The 18219-nt window shown below is 52.2% G+C and overlaps 1 protein-coding gene across 2 annotated transcripts in view; it reads right to left on the reverse strand.

Annotated features, from left to right (window-relative positions):
- Positions 1-1039: 1039 nt before the first annotated feature.
- The window catches only part of ZNF407 (zinc finger protein 407), a 452978-nt gene continuing 435798 nt past the window's right edge, over positions 1040-18219 (reverse strand). For both annotated transcript variants that reach the window (XM_049620103.1, XM_049620104.1), the window contains exon 9: positions 1040-3684. In XM_049620103.1, the coding sequence (XP_049476060.1) occupies positions 2366-3684 (1319 nt within the window). In that variant the 3' untranslated portion in view covers positions 1040-2365. The remainder of the gene's footprint in view (positions 3685-18219) is intronic.

Genomic DNA, 18219 nt, shown 5'->3' on the forward strand with positions numbered 1-18219 from the left:
CAATCCCCGTTGCAGTAAACGCGTCCCGGTCACAGTATCGACCGCACCTCATTATTCTGAGGCCCACACACACGTGTGTGTGTGTGTATTTCTTCAACTCCCTTACATTCCAATAGTTGTGTAACGAGAGAGGGAAGAGAGGTAACGCTAACACAGCCCTATAGGTAAGTACAGGAGACCATAGCTTAGTGGGTCCTTGGCAATCCTTCTGAGCCTCGAAACACCTTCTGTACAATTTCTTTATGCAAAGGCCTGCTCTTTTCATTGCCCGTACAACGTGATTGCTGGTTTCACGCTGCAGCCTACACCGGTCTTCTGAAGGATTAAATGCCACCTGAGACATATTTATCCTAAATAAATCACCGACGGTAAACTGCAGCATGTCCGTGTCAACACCCCGGACTGTGGCAGAAAGGTTAGCCATACAGGACGGAGCACACTCAGGAATTAGCATCTGAGCCGAGGACCGCGGGCTGTAGCTAACGGGGGGCATGATCGGGAAGAAATATTTCCGCCGGAAAACATCCCCCCTCCTCCTCCTTTTTTTTTTTTTTTTTTTTTTTTTTTTTAACATGTAGGAGAAGCTTGGAGAGCGGCATCACTTTATAAAGGTCACCTTCATCCTGATAACAAACGGGAGTTGATCCTGTCACCGTTGGCTGAAGACAAGTGTTGGAGATGTGAATTGCCACTTTTAGGAAACACGAGCAAGTCGTACTCAGCCAATTACGAATCTCAGTGTCAAACCTGAAACTGCACCTTTTAGTTTTGGGGGGGAGGGGGTGACTGTGTCAAGGGAGGTGGCCCTGTGGGGCCGCAGAGCAATGCGGACGGAGGCCCAGAGACGCTCAGCGGGGCGTGTGCCCGCCCTGTGCCCTCAGGAAGCGATTCTGAACGGTATGTCCACTCCAACTAAAAAGGTACTATCCTCTCTTCCTTTTCTCTCGTGTCTGTTCCTCACCAGTTTTAGATACCAACCGTGATAGAATATGCCACTGTCACTAGAAGGTGCTTGGCCCACGTGCCCAACAGTCAGAACTGGCACCGGGCCGTACGAGGTCCCCGACAGAAAGCAGTTCCCTCGTCGTGGGCAGAGCGGGGGGACAAACCCTGGTGTGGGACAGAAGAAGAGGCCCTCGTCTGCTTGTACAGCTGCCCACAGGCCGGCTGCTGGAAATAAGAGACTGTCGTTATCTTTTAATGCTGTAATTTTATTTCAAAGGAAAAAAAATAGAACAAAAACAACCTTTGCGTTCGGGGGAGGGGAACTGTTTTTACACTTTTGGAAAAGGAAGAAGAGAACTGGATCAAGAAGTGAGTTACTAGAACATAAAGCTGCATTCCGACAGCGGCAGGGAGCCCACGACTAAACACGGACGACGCCGGTCAGGCCCGGGGCTGCGGGAGCACGGCTTTCTAGTCCTAATGTTCAACGTCAGCTCCTTCACACGGACAGAAGTCACAAATGAATCCTGCAAAAGTGGGATCAGTATGAACAGACATTTGTTATAAAAGCAAAATATTGGTATGAACAATATTTTCCAGAGTACGCATTTCATATGTAGACTTTATTGTATGAAACGAAGTCAAAGTTAGAAGCGCGGGGTTGTCTAAACCAAGGTAGATTTTCGTCAAATAGAAACGTCAGGGCTGTTCTTCACCACCGGCTTAAGAAGGCTTCTTTCAAGCAGAGTGCAACCAGAGCGAGGGACAGCCCCACGATGTCTGGGGAGAGGACGCATGAGACGAACAGGTCTTCCTTTGGTCTGGGGACCCCGCGGTCCTAAGATTTCAGGGAAAGGAACAGGGGTGGCCTGCTGCAAGACGGTAATACCTGTAGCTGCAATTTTGAAGCAAATATATACTGAAACGTTAAAACGGCGACATGCTGGACCGGAACAACAGGTATGTCTCAGGCCGCAGGAGACGCTGCTCGGACTTTTCCGCCGAGAGCCACAGTCCTTTGATAACTGAAACGGGAACACACTTGGTGGGGGTGGAAACATTAAAACACGTGGCTTCTCCTCAGCACGGAGCACAGAACGGAGGGAAGCGACCAGTCACAAAGGAGCCAGCAGGAGACAGGCTGGCCGGCCCGGGGGTCTGCCCCGCGGCACCCCGTCCCACCCGGGGCCTTCCCAGCGGTGGCGGCCCCCGCACCCTGTGCACGCTGCCCGCAGCCGGTGCCAAGCCGCCCGGACAGCGGGCGGGCGGCCCCGGGAGCACCGCGTCACCGTCCCGGAGGCCCTGTGAATGAAGTCCAGGGGACACCGTGCCCCGGGTGCCGGACCGCCCTCGTCTGCCCCGGGCCGGGAGCGGACGTCTGCACCCGGACCTCCCCAACCTGCCCCGGGCCGTGCGCGCCTCACGCTTCTTGGAGTTCGTTACTCTCTCTTTGGCCCTGAATGACAGTCGCTGCCGGGGACCCATCTTGGGTGTAAATGACCATACTCGTCAGCTGCTGGGTTCCATTTGGGCCCAAGGCCTCGGCGCTGAGCGCGGCGCCGGCCTGCAGGATCCCCTGTGAGTCGGCCGCCTCGATCAGGGTGTGTGAGTACACGCCCGCCTCCTCCGGCACCCCGGGGGGCAGCTCCGTCACGATGTAGTGAGTGGCGCCCTCGGGAAAGCCGCCCGACTCCTGGACCATGGCCTGGACCAGCTCTTCCGTCACGATGATCTGCGAGATCTCGCCGTCGGGCTCGGCCAGGTCCACGTGCGGGCCGTGCGCCTCGGCCTCCTGCATGATGATCTGGGAGCCCTCCCGGGCCAGCATGTGCACGGTGCCCTCCTCGTTCACGATGAGCTGGGTGACGCCCTCCTTCATGAGCTGGCCGGCCGTGGCCGAGTCGCACACGGCGAACTGGAGCACGCCCTGCACCACCTTCTTGAAGGCCACCTGCGCGCGCTCCTGCGAGGCGGTGAGGGCCGGGGGCCGCACGACCTGGGTCAGCACCTCCACAGGCTCCCCGGGGGCCGCGCCCTCCCGCACGTCCTGGAACATGTGGATCTCGGGGGCCTCGGGCTGGGCGGTGGCGGGGGGCGCCTCCTGACCGGGCAGCTGGACCAGCACGTCCTTGTGGCCCGACCTGCCTTTCTCGTCGGGCCCGACCCGGCCTTCCGCCCCTCCCAGCTCGGTGACCGCACACAGCAGGGCGTCCAAGGCCGAGGCCGCGTCGGGCGGGGGGACTCCGGCCTCGGCGAGGTCTAAGATCTCCTGCTTGGTCACCTGCTGTATCACAGCGCCTTCCGGGCTGAGGGGCCCGTCCGCGCCGTGGCCGTCCAGCGAGCCCCCCACGACCACCACCTGGGTGGCCCCATCCGCCAACTGCTCGGGCAGGACCGGCCCGGGGGCCACAGCGCCCCCGTGGGCGCCACTCTGACCGGCCGCGATCACCTGCCCGTCTTCGGTGATGTGCACCACCCGGGCCACCTGGCCGGCCAGCGCCAGCGTCTGCAGCGTGGCCGCAGCGGTCTCCTCCACGGAGGCGTCGAGCGCGAACTCCCCGCCGTAGCCCTGGATGACGATCACCTGCTCGGCCGCCGCCCGCCTCGTGCTGTCCCTACGGGGCCGCTCCTTGACGGGGGACGCGGCCGCCAGCGCGGCCGCGGTGAACGGGCTGTCTGTCTCCACGAACGTGGCTCCTTGGCCCTTCAGACGGCATTCGTAGGACTTGGAAACAATGCCTATGGGAGACAGGGACCAGTTAGAGCCTCGAAACATGACTGTTAGGCTTACAAGTAAGACAACGGTTGTGCGGAAGCTTTAACCCCTCGGCAGAGACACCACGGTGAGCCAGGGGCCTCCGGGGCCGGCCGTGTGCACGGACTCTGACGGCTCGGCCACGGGTGCGCGACGGGAACAGGCATTTTTCTGTCCTCCTGGTTCGACTGTCCGAATACAACTCTCATCAGCCAGCGTTTGCTTTTCCTGTTCCCAGGGCAGGAGTGTGGCTACAACCACCCCCCTCGATTACCGTCACTTGGAACGAGACATTCAGTCACTGGTGGGCAGTGAAGGACAGTAAAGAGTGGCAGTGTACTCTGACCCAAAGGCAAGTCTTTTCGTAAGTTTACGAACAGACGTGAGGAGGGCCCGGGATGCAGGCATGGACACCCATCCCCCCAGCGTCAGCTCCGACGCAGGCCGACGCTGGACACGATGAAACACCACTGAAAACTGATCTCTTTCCATCGAAACAGGGAAAAGATCCGTGTTCTTATTATTGCCTCCTTCCCCCCTAGGTGATAACCAATCAATGAGGATTTCCAATGGCCACCACAGTTTTAAAGGATTTCATCTTACTGTCTTTGTTGTAGGTAATTAAAAAATTGTTTTTGATGTTTTATTTTGAGAGAGAGAGAGATAGAGAGAGAGCGTGCGAGGAGAGGGACAGAGAGAGAGGGAGACACAGAATCGGAAGCAGGCTCCAGGCTCTGAGCTGTCAGCACAGAGCCCCGATGTGGGGCTTGAACTCATGAATCATGAGATCATGACCTGAGCCCAAGTCCGACCGTCAACCGACTGAGCCACCCAGATGCCCCTGTAGGTCATTTTTAAAAAGAACGCTTTATCCTCACCAAAGGAAAGAAAATGATTACAAACTGTTACGATTATGTATTGCTAGCATCCCTCAAAAATAAGAGTTTTGTTTAACATGTTGGTGCACTTCCGTAAGAAAGCATTTCTTTCAACACAGAGTCCACTCTGAGCACAGACCCCAGACAAGGCCCGTCTCCGGGAGGCACAGTATCTCAGGCACGATCCACAGAAGCCCTTCCATCACATTTACTGCGAGGACACACTGAGCTCACATGCAGACTGCAGGCGACAGTCCTGGATTTGGAACCCCACGCTAAGCTCCGAATGCAAACTCCTGGCCCATTCCATATACGGTGCCGCGACGTCTGGGTGGTCTATGCCCCCTGTTCGACAGTCAGAGGTCAGGGCAATTCATACCACTGCAACCCCTGTCACCTGACAGGCCAGAGGGAGGGCAAGGGTCTCCTGGTGGCACTTGATGGTGTGGGCAGGGAACCAACTGGAACGAAGCTCACCGTACCGCGAGTTCGTAGGGTCGGTTTTCTGTCACCTTGTGTTTTCTGCCTCTGAGGATGCGCTCTATAGCGTGAATCTTAGAGCGATTATGGAATCACAGACTCTTGGGTCAGGGAAAGCCTCGTGGCGTCAAGCGGGACGATCTCCAGGAGCAGAACCTCCCTCTCACTCTCTCGGGTTACGTTACACCCTGACCAGGGGGTGCGGCCCGGGCTGGCCGTGCAGCCATGGGCGGACCAGGCCTGGCCAAGCTGTCACCAGCCAGGCAAAAGCCACGCCATCACATCCTAAAGGTCAACTGAACCTTCCCGGGGAGGGTCCAAAACACCGATGGTTCTAGCTAAATGCCCTAACCAAAGTGTATCAGCTGTCCCGTTTACCCTCCGAGGAAAGGGGAGAACCCAGAGCAGGGAGCTTGCTCCTTACCCCGCCTCCGTGAGCAAGCACCTCCCAAGTGCCAACTGCCTGGTGCTCAGGGGCAGGTGCCCCGGGGCAGGTGCCCTGGGGTAGTGGTGGTCTCCACACTGGGGACTCCCAGCTCTCAGGGCTCTGAAGACTTTGCAGAGGTCATGTGAGCCTCTGCAGGGTTTAAGGGAATCAACCCAGCTGCCCCGCCCAGGGACGTGCCTGCTGCAATGTCCCTCCATCCTGCAAACCACCCCCCCCCCCCCACTGCACCTCTGCTTTATACAAGGAAAGCACAGCCCTGGGAAGGCTGCAGTCTGGGGGCAGGCATGAGAGCAGGTGAAACCGCACGGGTCCTAGAAGGAGGGCGCTGAGCCCTGGTGTGTACTTGACCTCATCTCGGTTTATCTTCCGAACTTCGAATCTCCCTAGAATCTCTCTCCAAAGACGTCGGGAGGCTTGGTCTGCGGCAAAAGGCAAGGACAGGGCACCCCACAGGGCCCCCTGCTCGCACTCACATGCCTGCAGGAGTCTACACCGGGGATACCACCAGCCTGCTGGGGGCGCCTTCCTCTGGGACCCCTGGTCTCCGGTGCACGTGCTCCCAATTTCTCCCTCCCTCCACCCCTCCACCTGGGGCTTGCTTGCCCTCATGACACCCTGAACTTGATGTGCTGGTTTCTGTCCACTCCCTAACTTCAAGGTCCTTTCCAGTTTAACTTAGAGTTTGGGAAACTAAATTAAAACAAAAAGACATGAAGAAATATGGACACAAAAATAAAGAAGGCAGCCTTCAAACCAACCCCACGCCACTGCAGAAGAGGGCATACTGCCTCGGCGTCGAGAGCAGGAGAGACCCTGGCAGGTGGGAGACACGCAGGCTCTCGTGGCCTGGTGGCCCGGCGCCTGCGAAAGGAAGAGCCCCGGGCCTCCTCCTCCGGTGTGCGGCCGGACAGAAGCCCTCCTGGGTGCAGCATTACCCTCTGAATCCCTTGCAGCGCTGGTAACGACGCCATTCTGAACTACTTATGGAATTTATTTGAATCCAGAGGTGGGTGAAGCCACTTCCAGACCATTAAAGTAAACTACACGGGTAAATACTGCTGTCACGACGGCGTGTGATGGAGCCTGACACCTCCGACATCTTAACCTCCGCTCGGCGCGAGCCCGGCCACTCCATCAGTTCATAAATGCGAGTACAGGCCCATCTTTTGATTCAGCAATTTAATAACTTCGAGTGCTGTCAGTACTGCCTTGAAAAATAGCACCTATAAAATGTAACAGCCTCAATCAGATTGAAAAAGATTCACCCACTGAAGATTCTTCCATTTCGCCCATAATGAATTAATGTGGAGCTATGTAGAAGTTCAAGTGTCATTTAAACTAATGTGAATCTCTACTGTAACTTTAAATTCTAACTGGGCTATGACCAAGAATTTACTGGGCACATCAACTTCAATTTTTGAGCTCTTTCGAGTAAATATGAACCGTAAAGCTCACCAATGCAAATGGCCCAGTGGATATGGTATTTGGAAAACAGGAACTCTGTACAGGCTTATCCTTAACTGCTCAGTCACCGGTACAGGTCCAGAAGTGCACAAATCATTAACAGAGCACGGACGCCCAACATCATACTTGCGCTACGCTTCACGTCTTTCAAAGACAATGCTGGATTTCCGTGTGATAATTGTAGCTAATCAAACCATGCATCTGATGGAGCCTTTCTGGACCTGTCTGTGAGAGGACCACAAATCGCTCTGTGCAGAAGGGGCAAATGAAGTTAAAACGCAGCCTCCTGACTGCTTATGAAAAATCTCAACTTGCGGGATACGCCTTGGGTGGCTCAGTCAAGGTTAAGCGTCCGACTTTGGCCTAGGTCACGATCTCGCCATTCCTGAGTTCGAGCCCCGCGTCGGGGACAGCTCAGAGACCGGATCCTGTTTCAGATTCTGTGTCTCCCTCTCTTTCTGCCCCTCCCCCACCCACACTCTGTGTCTCTCTCTCTCTCTCTCTCTCTCAAAAATAAATAAAATGTTAAAAAACAATCTCACCTCACTGCTCATTTGTTTTCGTGACTACAGAGATATTATACTCCCCTCTCATAGTTAAACGCGTTGAAAGTTTACAACTTGGCTGAAATGAGAAGGGTTCTTTTGGGGGCGAGAGCTGAGGATTCGTTTCCAGGGAAGTGATTCCGGATTAGGCTCACTTTCTCCAGAAGACGGTTGAGAGAGACAGTTCCTTCTTATCTGTCCTCCCTGAAGAGAACATCTTCGGGGTTGAAAGCCACAGACCTGGAGTGCAGGCGTGGAGGGGTTAAGTCGTAGACACTCACCAGCCCCCCGCCCCCCCAAACCATGCTGATGGCTCTGTTCTGCGGGCTGGGGGCTTCTGGGCAGCTGCAAATAGGGCTGAGCACCTGACTGTGTCCTTTTCGTGTGCGTGTTATTCTTTTGTTACTGTCATCGCGCTTTCCCCCAGAATAAATACCTTATGCTTTTGTTAAGCTTACATTTAATTAAAATGTACAGAATTTGTGCAGTAAACTCGAATGAAACAAATAAAACAAGGGCCCCCTCTCTTGAAGGCATACGTTGTGAATGAAAAATGTCATTACAGACTAAAAAATTTTGCAGTAAACAGGGCCTACAGAGAGAAGTTCCCCCTGTAATGACATCCATAAAATACACAAATGGCACTTTTAGTACCATCCTGAATATGGCATTTTCTGTGCTCTACACACAATCTAAATGGTTTGATCATAGAGCATAATACTCCATTGGGTTTATAGAACAATCAATGTTCCATAAAATGATGTATTTATCCAATAGTAGGCTCAGCAGTTACTGGCGTGTGACATTGCAGGACACAGGCCCGGGCCGCTCAGCGGCACGCACGCCGGCCGTAAAACTTGCCTAACGCCAGTCCAACAACTTCATCTCCTCTGCCGCAAGTCATTTGTAGAAGCCTCGGCGTGGTTGGAAAAAAACTTGTAATAAAAATTCATAGAATTTTCAGGAGAATGAAAGCCGATGACAATAGAAAGGTCACATTGTGTCTCCACGAAAGGGGTCAAAGGTGGCCAGCAGTTCTAAAACCGAAAGCAGATTTCATGCATCGCGTAGCAGATAAAGACGGCAGGAAAGGGACTCGTGTGGGGTGAGGCGCCCGGCGTGCCGGGGAAGCTCGTGCTAATATCCTGTGGGAGCCCCGCGTGCTACCGGGAGCACTTGTGTCTGTATGGTGCTCGGTTACGCCAGATGCCGTGTGTCCCTCGGTGTGATTTCTATTATTTTCTTAAGGATCTCGCAGCCTTCGTTAGGTGATTCGTGAACCGGGGGAGGGGGGCACCCTAGCGGAGGGAGAGGCTCTCCCACTGTGTGCGGTGCAGATTTTGTATTTTGGAAGGGTGCTAGGCTCGAAAATGCTCGGGCGGCTCCTCGTCATAACTGAAGCACCTCAGATACGATGCGATTAAAGAGGGAATATTTTCGTATAAAAATTTGGGGCACACGTGACACTGGGATCCTTAAGCCACATATAATTTTTCTTGACTTCAATTTTAAGATGTAATTTTAACAAGAGCGTTAAGAAATCATACTTAATGTCTATTAAAATGAAACAATATTAACAGATTATGCTAATAAATTAGAACCATATTTTAATGTCACAAAAGCTTATAAGTTTTTCAAGTGAGAGCAGAAAAAATGACAAATTAAAATTCAACGCAATATAACCTTGTGGAAATTTTGAAGCGGGGGATAAATTATTCCTACAACAGCACAGCCAGTCAAAGCAATATCAATAATTGCTCTATGGCGTAGTCATGCTTTGGCCAAATAATTACCGGTCCGGCTGCTGCGGGATGTCAACAAGAGGGCTCCCACCGAAGCCCGGGGGTGAAGAAGTTCACTCTCAACGTGAACACCACACATATCAGGGGGGCGCTCCCCACACCGAATGCTTTGTGCTGCTTCACGTCCCTGAAGGAAAACTCCGACCAAGGGGTCTTGGAAACACTCCTGACCTGGTTTGTAACCTCACGGGGAAACGGTAACCGCTCAGTCTGACAACCAACCCCATACCGGAATGACAATGTCACCATCAATTTTGTTTGTTTGTCTGCTTGTTTTTGAGAGAACAAAAGACGGTCAACACCTTCTGACCAGTATTTTCCAGGGTTAGAAAGGCATTCTGGTCAGTGTTAATCAAATTCGCACACAAATCAGAAATATTTAAGTAACCGGAGACACAAAATTACAACTATCTTCTCTCTCTGGCACGCTTGTTAAAAATGACCGCTACACGGTGGGGTGAATTTCAGAGCACGCGCCTGTTTTGGTCATTCTGAAACCTAAGCTTCCGTGAACTGGCCTGACATAAGTTCAAATACACAATTTTACAAGATACACCGTGCAATTTTTTCTGAGGGAACACTCCCGGCAAGCCAGGACAGATTTAGGTGACAAAAGTTGTAGTCCTTTTTTCTCGATTATCATTAGCACTACATCTGTGATTGGTAGTGATCAGAGATAATCATATATGACCCCTGAAAGAAATTCTAAGATACTCAGAAAAAACTAAGAATAAATTTTATCTCAAGTTAGAAATACATGACTGGCCAGGTTTCTAACTTTACTGTGAACAGTCTCCATGGGCCTAGACATTTCTATGGGCACTGAAGAGTGACAAAGAATAAAAGACAATATTTTACCTCTAAAGTCACCAACCCTAAGAAATTTTGTATCATATCAGACTCTTAGGTATCTATCATCATTTCCGTGCACGAAGACCCAATGGGAGCCATGCACACAAATCTCACGCGGGAAGACAAGACCGGGGTTTAAGGTTATCCTGACAGGCGTTTTGGGGAGGGACGTGAAGGGCGGGTGTGGTTAACTGGTTCTCGGCTGCAAAGGCAGAGGCCTGAGGGCCGTGTTGATAGATGGCCCGTGACAGCCATAGAACTTTGGAAATTTGACTCATGTGACAGAAATGGTGTCATCATGCTTCACGAGGGTGATGAAATGGGATTTTAGAGTTAAACTGTAAAGTGCTCTGATCTTGTCATTTACCCATGAAGAGCGCTTCTTAAAAACTGCCAGTGATTTACTAGCAGAAAGTGCTCAAATGTCTTTGGCCCTGTGTGGAGCAAGGCGAGGGGGAGGGGCAGCTCTGTAGGGATCAGCACAAAGTGCCTTTGGCATTTTGCACATATTTGGGGATATCGAGGTCAGTCCGTGGCCACCGTGAGGGGTCTCCATCTAGGAGGCCTTCTCTCCTGTCCTCCGGGCGTGTGCTCCCCTGGGAGGCCCCGGGGGACCCAGCCCTCATCCCGCTCTCTGCACGGGGTCTGCTCAGCATTGGTGGCACCGGCTGATGCATTCGAGGAGTGACCGGAGCGGTGGGATGCCAGGCCCGCAGCGTTCTTGACCTTCAAAGACCCCGCGTGCGCGGCAGCCGGTCCGCCTGCTTGCTGTAAGGCCCCCTCCTCTGTCCCACTCACTCTAGCGCTGACATTCCTTCCTGCGTCAGGCATCAGGAAATTAGGGAGCCCGACGACCTTTTCCTACTGTCCCTGGACAGCATAATGAAACTCCCAGTGTGGTGAACACAATGTGAGGAGACAACGCCTGTTTTTCAAAGGTGTATGCACCACGCACATTTTAAAAGGTGAACTCGCGCAAATAGGAAGCCGGCCAGTGTTGGTAGTGGGCGTTTCTCTTACAAGGTGGCTTTAAAGGGCTAACAAGGCAGATTAAATAAACTTGCGCCGTTTTGTTTTTGGGGCAAATCCTATAGAAAGATCCCATTCATTTTTGTAGGCATGTTCAGATTCCCTGTATGTTACAGTACCTTCGTTTCTTTCCCGAGGAAATGAGAGGAAACAGACATCTGTCTTCATTGCAGACACTTTTGTATGGAGGTAAAAAGCAAACCGCTCCTCAGTAACAGCACAGAGGCACCATTAAAATCAAATTTACAGTAAACAGAACCTGCAGCTGGGGCAAAACGCTCACTGTTAGTATTTTAATTATCAGCAAAGCTTTTGGAGGTCTAACATCTGCTCACAGCCGAATGACAGCAGCTGCTGGTATACACTTAAAACAACGCGGATTTCTTCTCCACATATTAAAATGAATCATCTGTTCTGGGCACATCACTGCTATCTTCCTGTTAAGCCGGCTTGTGTGGGTGAGGGGACCCTGAATGTTTCGTGGTGGCAACGCAGTGAGGCCCGACCTCTTCCCGAGGATGACATCCCAAGATGCCGAGGCCGCTCCAGCACAGAGGATCAGACCAGTGTGCTCAAGCCACTTCCAGGACCAGCAGAGGAAGCGGAGGCAGTGCCCGGATTCGTTCTGTGGAAGCCAGAGCGAGCAGCGGTCATGACCGCTGGCTCCGGGACAGCACGTGGGAGCGGGTCGTGGTCTGGGGCGGGCCCAGCACCCTGCCCTCTCGGAACACGAGGACAGAGCAGTGGTGGCGACAGGGCTGGGGGAGGGGTGCGGACACTGCCACGGTCACGGTGGAAAACAGAAACATGCTTTCTTTTGAGCCAGTGACTATGACAACCTTCATTCTGAACACCTTCCTAAATCCCTAAGTTAAACTCCTATGTTGAACTTGCACGGTACCTGATGCCTGCATAATAAAGTTTCAGACTGATTGAAAAGATAGCAAACAAAAGACACATTATGAGGCTTGAACCCTTGCTCTAAAATGGACAGAATAAAAAACTTGCAAATTAAAATGTTGAGTAAAATGCAGCGACCGACACCTCAGGTGTATGAGATGGAGACGGGGAGGCTCGGCGGCTTTCCCTTCCTTCCGCACGCCGGGCCGGCTTTCCGAGGGGCAGGGAGAGTTGGGAGGGCATCCTTTCAGGGCCTGATGACACGTGAGGGGATGCGTGGCTCCTGTCACCGTAAAGGGTGGGACACGTGGCTGGCGTATGTGTGTGTCTAGAGGCAACACTGTGCCATTACGTCTGAGCGGCGACACGCACCGTGGGTAACGTCCTCGCACAGACGTCCACAGCGCGAGCTGAGAAATGGGCACAATGTCTGGTGACAGGTGCAGTCAGGGTACAAAGCTACGCACAGTGTCTCACATGACTACATGGTTTGCATCAGGGTGGAAGCCTGAAAACAATCGCTCTAAAATTATCATTAGTTCCGGAAGGAGTTTATTGTTACTTGGGCAGCACTATTTTGCCTTTCTGTTGAAACACTGTTTAAAAAGAGTATGACGTTGCTCTTGGATGGATGGGCTCATGGAACAGCCAGCACCTGCTAGGAGCCATCGACAGCCACATGCAGGTATCACACAACACGAAGCACATATGAGAAAATCAGGACAAAGTCATATTGCCGTGTTAAGTAACAGACACACACTGCGTGGGAACTCCCCAAAAGGCTTCGCGTGGGGAATGGTGACTTCAACATGCTAGAAATTCATTAATGCCACATGTAATAAAAACTCAGGAATTCCCACAAGAAACACGGTGACATTAAAGTCATGCCCAGTGTTCACATGGACATACGGCCATTTGCCTGCCTGAAATAACCTTCAACAAAGCTTGGGAAAGAACTTAGAATGTGTTTTAGGGGGCTCCCTTTTGCCCTGGAATTGCCCAAGGTCACAATCACAGAAAACAGAGCTACGTGCCTGGCACTGGTGGGGCTTCAAGGGACACAGAAGGAGCAGAAGCAGGCTCTCTGAGCTCCGCGTAGGAAGAGGGGAGTGTCTTCCTTGCTTCCTTCAGTAGCTTTTCTGTGGATCAGCAAATGCCCCATCTTGATACTCGAGGAGGCAACCGATCAAGAAAGAATACACAGGGGCGCCTGGGTGGCTCAGTCAGTTAAGCGTCCGACTCTTGATCTCAGCTCAGGTCATGATCTCAGGTTTGTAGGATTCCCTTCGGCCCCACTGGGCTCAGCGCTGAAAGCACGGAGCTTGCTTGGGATTCTCTCTCCCTCTCTCTCTGCCCCTTCCCTGTGTGCACTCTGTCTCTCTCCCAAAATAAATAAGTAAACTTAAAAAAAAAAAACAAAAATAAAAAAAGAACGAATGCACAACTCCTATACCATTAATGGCACCAGATAAGTTAACTACCTTACATCGCATAGTAGGCTCAGTACTTTCTGCAATTAAAAAAAATTGACATGCCCTGTCAATGTCAAATTTTCATCTTTTCTTGAAACCTACATGTACACACACACACACACACACACATTTGTGTACAAACACTTGCACGAACACATACACATTTACAAGCACAGTCTACACTGTTCTAGCCAGCTCGCTTTTCTGTTTGCGTTCTGCTCATCAGCACGCTCCTTGGCAGAGGTCTTTACCAAGCGCCTGTCTGGTGCGAGAGTCCATGAAAGACAGGGCTGGCGGTGCGGATATCAAGTTAGGATGGTCTCCGCTCTTCAGGGGTCTTATCTGCTAGTGGATCCAGACTAGTGCCATTTGGCTGGAACAGAAGTCTGGAGACCCAGTGCTTGAGAGCAACACTTGTTAATTCTTTAACGGCTACTAAATAAAGTCTTCAGGGGGTAGGATATTTCGAAAACTGTAACTGCTTTAAAGACCCCAAGGTTCAGAGTTTACGCTCCACGTCAGTTCGTTTCTTTTCCCTAGAACCTACAATAAGATCTCCTTTGCTATTCACGTGGCTCTGATGTGATTCCTGAACCTCATTAAGAGGGATCATGACGGAAAATGACATCACACCACTGATGGTCCTGAGGACCCACCAGTAAGTGGAACAGCAAGGCAAGGTCTATTTCGCTTTGCACTGGACTCAAGAATAAAGGTCGCCGTGAAGGTCGGTCGCATGACCACTCGTAGAATCTGCAGGTTCTCTACGTGGACACAGCAAGAGGCACCTGAACACGTCTGTGGTTTGTCACGTTTATGACCTACAATGTAGTTTCTCAGTAAACGTGACAGAAATATGTAGGCTCTAAGGCAACCATATGAACACTCACCCATAGGAAATTAGGTACTTACGTATTTTTAATGGTACGTTTCTTTAATTTGAAAGCCCCTTCAGGTCTTACAGAGTAACCAAGTGGATACTCTACCCGCCCTTTGTATATACCTCTGACACACTGAATTATAATTATTCATAAACATGCTCACCCTTTCCACTAGACTGAGAGCTCCCTAGAGTGTAGGACCTGGTGTGGCATCTCCAATGCACGGCCTGTAGCAGGCCTTCATACGTACTGCTTTAAAATGAGGGTGAGGGGCGCCTGGGTGGCTTGGTCAGTTAAGCGTCCGACTTCGGCTCGGGTCATGATCTCACGGTCCGTGAGTTTGAGCCCCGCGTCGGGCTCTGTGCTGACAGCTCTGAGCCTGGAGCCTGTTTCAGATTCTGTGTCTCCCTCTCTCTCTGCCCCTCCCCTGTTCATGCTCTGTCTCTCTCTGTCTCAAAAATAAATAAACGTTAAAAAAAAAATTAAAAATAAAATAAAATGAGGGTGAGAACCTCCCTTTATGCTAACGTTTATTAGAGGATAAAGGGGAAGGGATAATCTTGAATCCCTTCCAATAAGCACAAAGAACAGAGCCATGGAGCCAGCGGGACTGGATGCTGTTCCTATGATTTGGAAGACACCTCTCTGTGCGTCTCTGTGTTTCTGCACATCTCGTATGCAAGAGGTGCTGCCTTTATTTTCCATCATCTTTTCAAGGATGTTTCTGGAGCAAGCGGCCTTGGGAGACAGGTACTGTGTCCTTTTCTAGGGCAAAGGGCAGATTTATTTACTGTCCAGTATGACAGAAACAAGTATCCCTCTGGAGAAAGAGACTGGCCAGCTCACTGCTCACAATAAAAGATCTGGGCTCCCCAGATCCAGATTCTTCTCCTGAGGCTCTGTTCCTTACATCTCACTGTGTGTAGGTGCCACGTCACCTGTGGGAGTTGGGATCTGGGGAGCAGAGTAACCCCGGTTCCCGCTCCTGCTGTAAGGAATGATGTCCTTTGCTCCTGATCCAGGAACCCTGTGTCTTCTGCCGGCATCCATCACCTTGGAGGGGGAGCTTGCCAGTCTGCAAGATCTCAGACCTTCCATCGTTCTAGACAATTATCTCAACTCCTTATCTCTCAGAACCTTAGCCTGTAGAACGGGGATGGTATGAAGGATCGTTTTGAAAAGTGAGACAGTCCACGTAAAATGCGTAGCTCTATGCCTCACACGTAGTAAGGGCTCAATGAGTGTTTAGGCCTTACTATTATTTAAGTAAAATGCAGCACAGTTGAGGTCATCCAATCTGAAACCGGTATGTAATACAACGAATGGATGTAGATATGCAGAATGATCTTGTATGACTAAGGATTTGAGAAGCACATTTTACATTTAATAAAGTTACATTTAATGTAGACAAAGGCAGTGAAGTGGTGAAGCCCGCCGCTCAGACGCTCAGACGCCCTGCCACAGGAGTAAAAAAATTCTCAAAGGGAGAAAAGAACCGAGTTGTAGCTGTCTGCAGGGTCAACGCAGGGCTGTGGCTACAGTAACGCGAGTACGGGGCCAGAAAGGAAAGGGGACAGTGAGAGGGCGCACGGGTCAGGCTGCACTTGGGGAACCACGTGTAGGTCTGCGCTCCACATTTTTAAAAAAAACATTGACAATTAGGCTTGAATACAGAAAAGAGAAACACAAAAAATTAGGGGACTTGAAAACTCATAAAGGTTTAAGCCTTCGAATAGCAAAGGACTGTCGTTAGAGGGCAAGCCTGGGGGCAACAGACAGAAGCTACAGGAAGTCAACTTTGCCTCAATAACACGGATTCAAAACTGAACAGAGACTGAGTAATGAGCCCCCCATGAGAAACGGCGGGGTGGCCGCTTTCGGGGATGCTACGGAGAGGACTCCAACCAGGGCCTCCACCGTCCTTGCTAATCACTTAGATTCAGATTCTGGATCTACTGACGCTGGGGGCAGCAAACCTGCTGAATATTCACGGACCTATCAAAACAGACGGTCCCAGGGACTGACACATTTCCAGGAATCTGACAAGTACGGCCAGGACATGCTACACAACAGCCCCGCCAGAGCACTGGGCTTCGTTCTAACTTCAGGACCCCACCTCTGGCTCCCGCTCTGAAACAGGTGCTTCTCAGCTCCCCCCCGCGGCAAACCAGACGTGAACTTGCTTATGAGTCTGTCCAGGCTCCTGAGTTAACACCCACCTCTCCGTACCTTTGCTTCTGTTTGCAGCTGTAGGTCTTACCACCTGACAATGAAGTCTTGATGAACAAAACCCAGAGAATCCAGAAGGGGTTACAGGTCGTTCAGAAAGGCAGTGAAGTGGTGGTGAAGCCCAGCGCTCAGACGCCCTGCCGCAGGAAGCACAGGTGACAGAGCACGCCCACCCCCCCGCCCCCGCTTCCCCCAGGAAGCCTCCGGCGATGGCTGAGTGCAGGGGGACGGTGAGACAGGCCCATCCTGCTGGGTGACCCCGGTTCTGGGCACTGCAGTTCGCAAGCCTGTCCGCTCTGCCCCCCTCCCCCCTCTCCTTCCTGCGCAGGGGTGCCACGGCTCTCTCCCAGGCCCCGCCTCTTCCCCTTTTCATTTGTGAGCGCCGCCCTCCATGAGTCTCTTGCGAGTCTAATCTTCTTCTTGGAGGACCTGGGCAGCCCATGTGGCTCCGAGCGTGGCCGGAGAAAGCGGGCAGTAAGGCAAGGACCCGGGGCTTGCTCGCTGCGTCACAGGAGAACAGGGTGCCTCGTGGGAAACAGGTGGCACGTGGGCCTCGGCACAGGGTGACGGTCTAGTTGGAGGCTGGGATGATGTCCCAGTGGAAGGGAACACAGTTGATGGTGCCATGATCTAGGCAGACGAGAGACGTGGCTGCAGCAACGCTTACCCAGCCAGAGGGGTGGCCAGGTACTCTACGGGGTCCTGACCTCACCACGTGGACGGATACCATGAGACTGAAGGCCTGGAAGACGCCTCAAGGTAACTGGGAGATCCAGAGGGCCTCTCCTGCGTGGACTCGGGAGTCCTGACCACGCTTCAGACCCCGGGGAAGGCGAACGGATTACCACGCAAGGGCTTGGAGATGACAGGGACCCTGGGACCCTGGGACCTTGCACCTTCCCTGTAACACAGGGTGCTTATGTGGGCCGGTTGCAGAGGGTGTCCTGGCCAACATCCAGCTTTCGGTGGGCTCGTGGCCTCGTGGGCTCCACAGACAGAGCCACGCCCACTTCCTCTGTGCGGAAGCGTACACGCGGGTAAGATGTGTGGCGCTGGGTTAACCCTGAAATGGGTCGTTGGTCTGTGGAACGAGGGCAATCAGAGTGGGGAAGGCCGGATGGTAAACTTGCCCACCCAAAAGGGTGGCTAAGAAATAGTACAGCATTCCGAGGAGTGTGGCCGAGATCAGTGCCATCATCAGAGGCTTACGGGCCGCTAAGTCGTGGTCCCTCTCATATCTCCATTCAGTTCACCAGACTGGCTCGACAGAACCCAGAGGGGTGCTGGAGAGTTACTGTCCTTAACCAGCCGCTGGCTCTGACCACAGGTATCGTGCTGAATGTCCTCAGGACTGGTTAAATGGCCCCGGGATCATGGAATGTGGCCGCTGACCTGATGAATGCTTCTTTTCCATTCTGATCAGAAACCAGGACCAGAAATGGTCTGCAGTTGCACGGGAATGGCCACAAGATCCTTTACAGCTTATCTCGAGGCTGTGCGGACCCTCCCCGCTGCTGCTACAATAGAGTCCGAAGAGGC

The sequence above is a fragment of the Panthera uncia genome, assembly GCF_023721935.1.
Source record: "Panthera uncia isolate 11264 chromosome D3 unlocalized genomic scaffold, Puncia_PCG_1.0 HiC_scaffold_8, whole genome shotgun sequence".
Taxonomy (NCBI): Eukaryota; Metazoa; Chordata; class Mammalia; order Carnivora; family Felidae; genus Panthera; species Panthera uncia.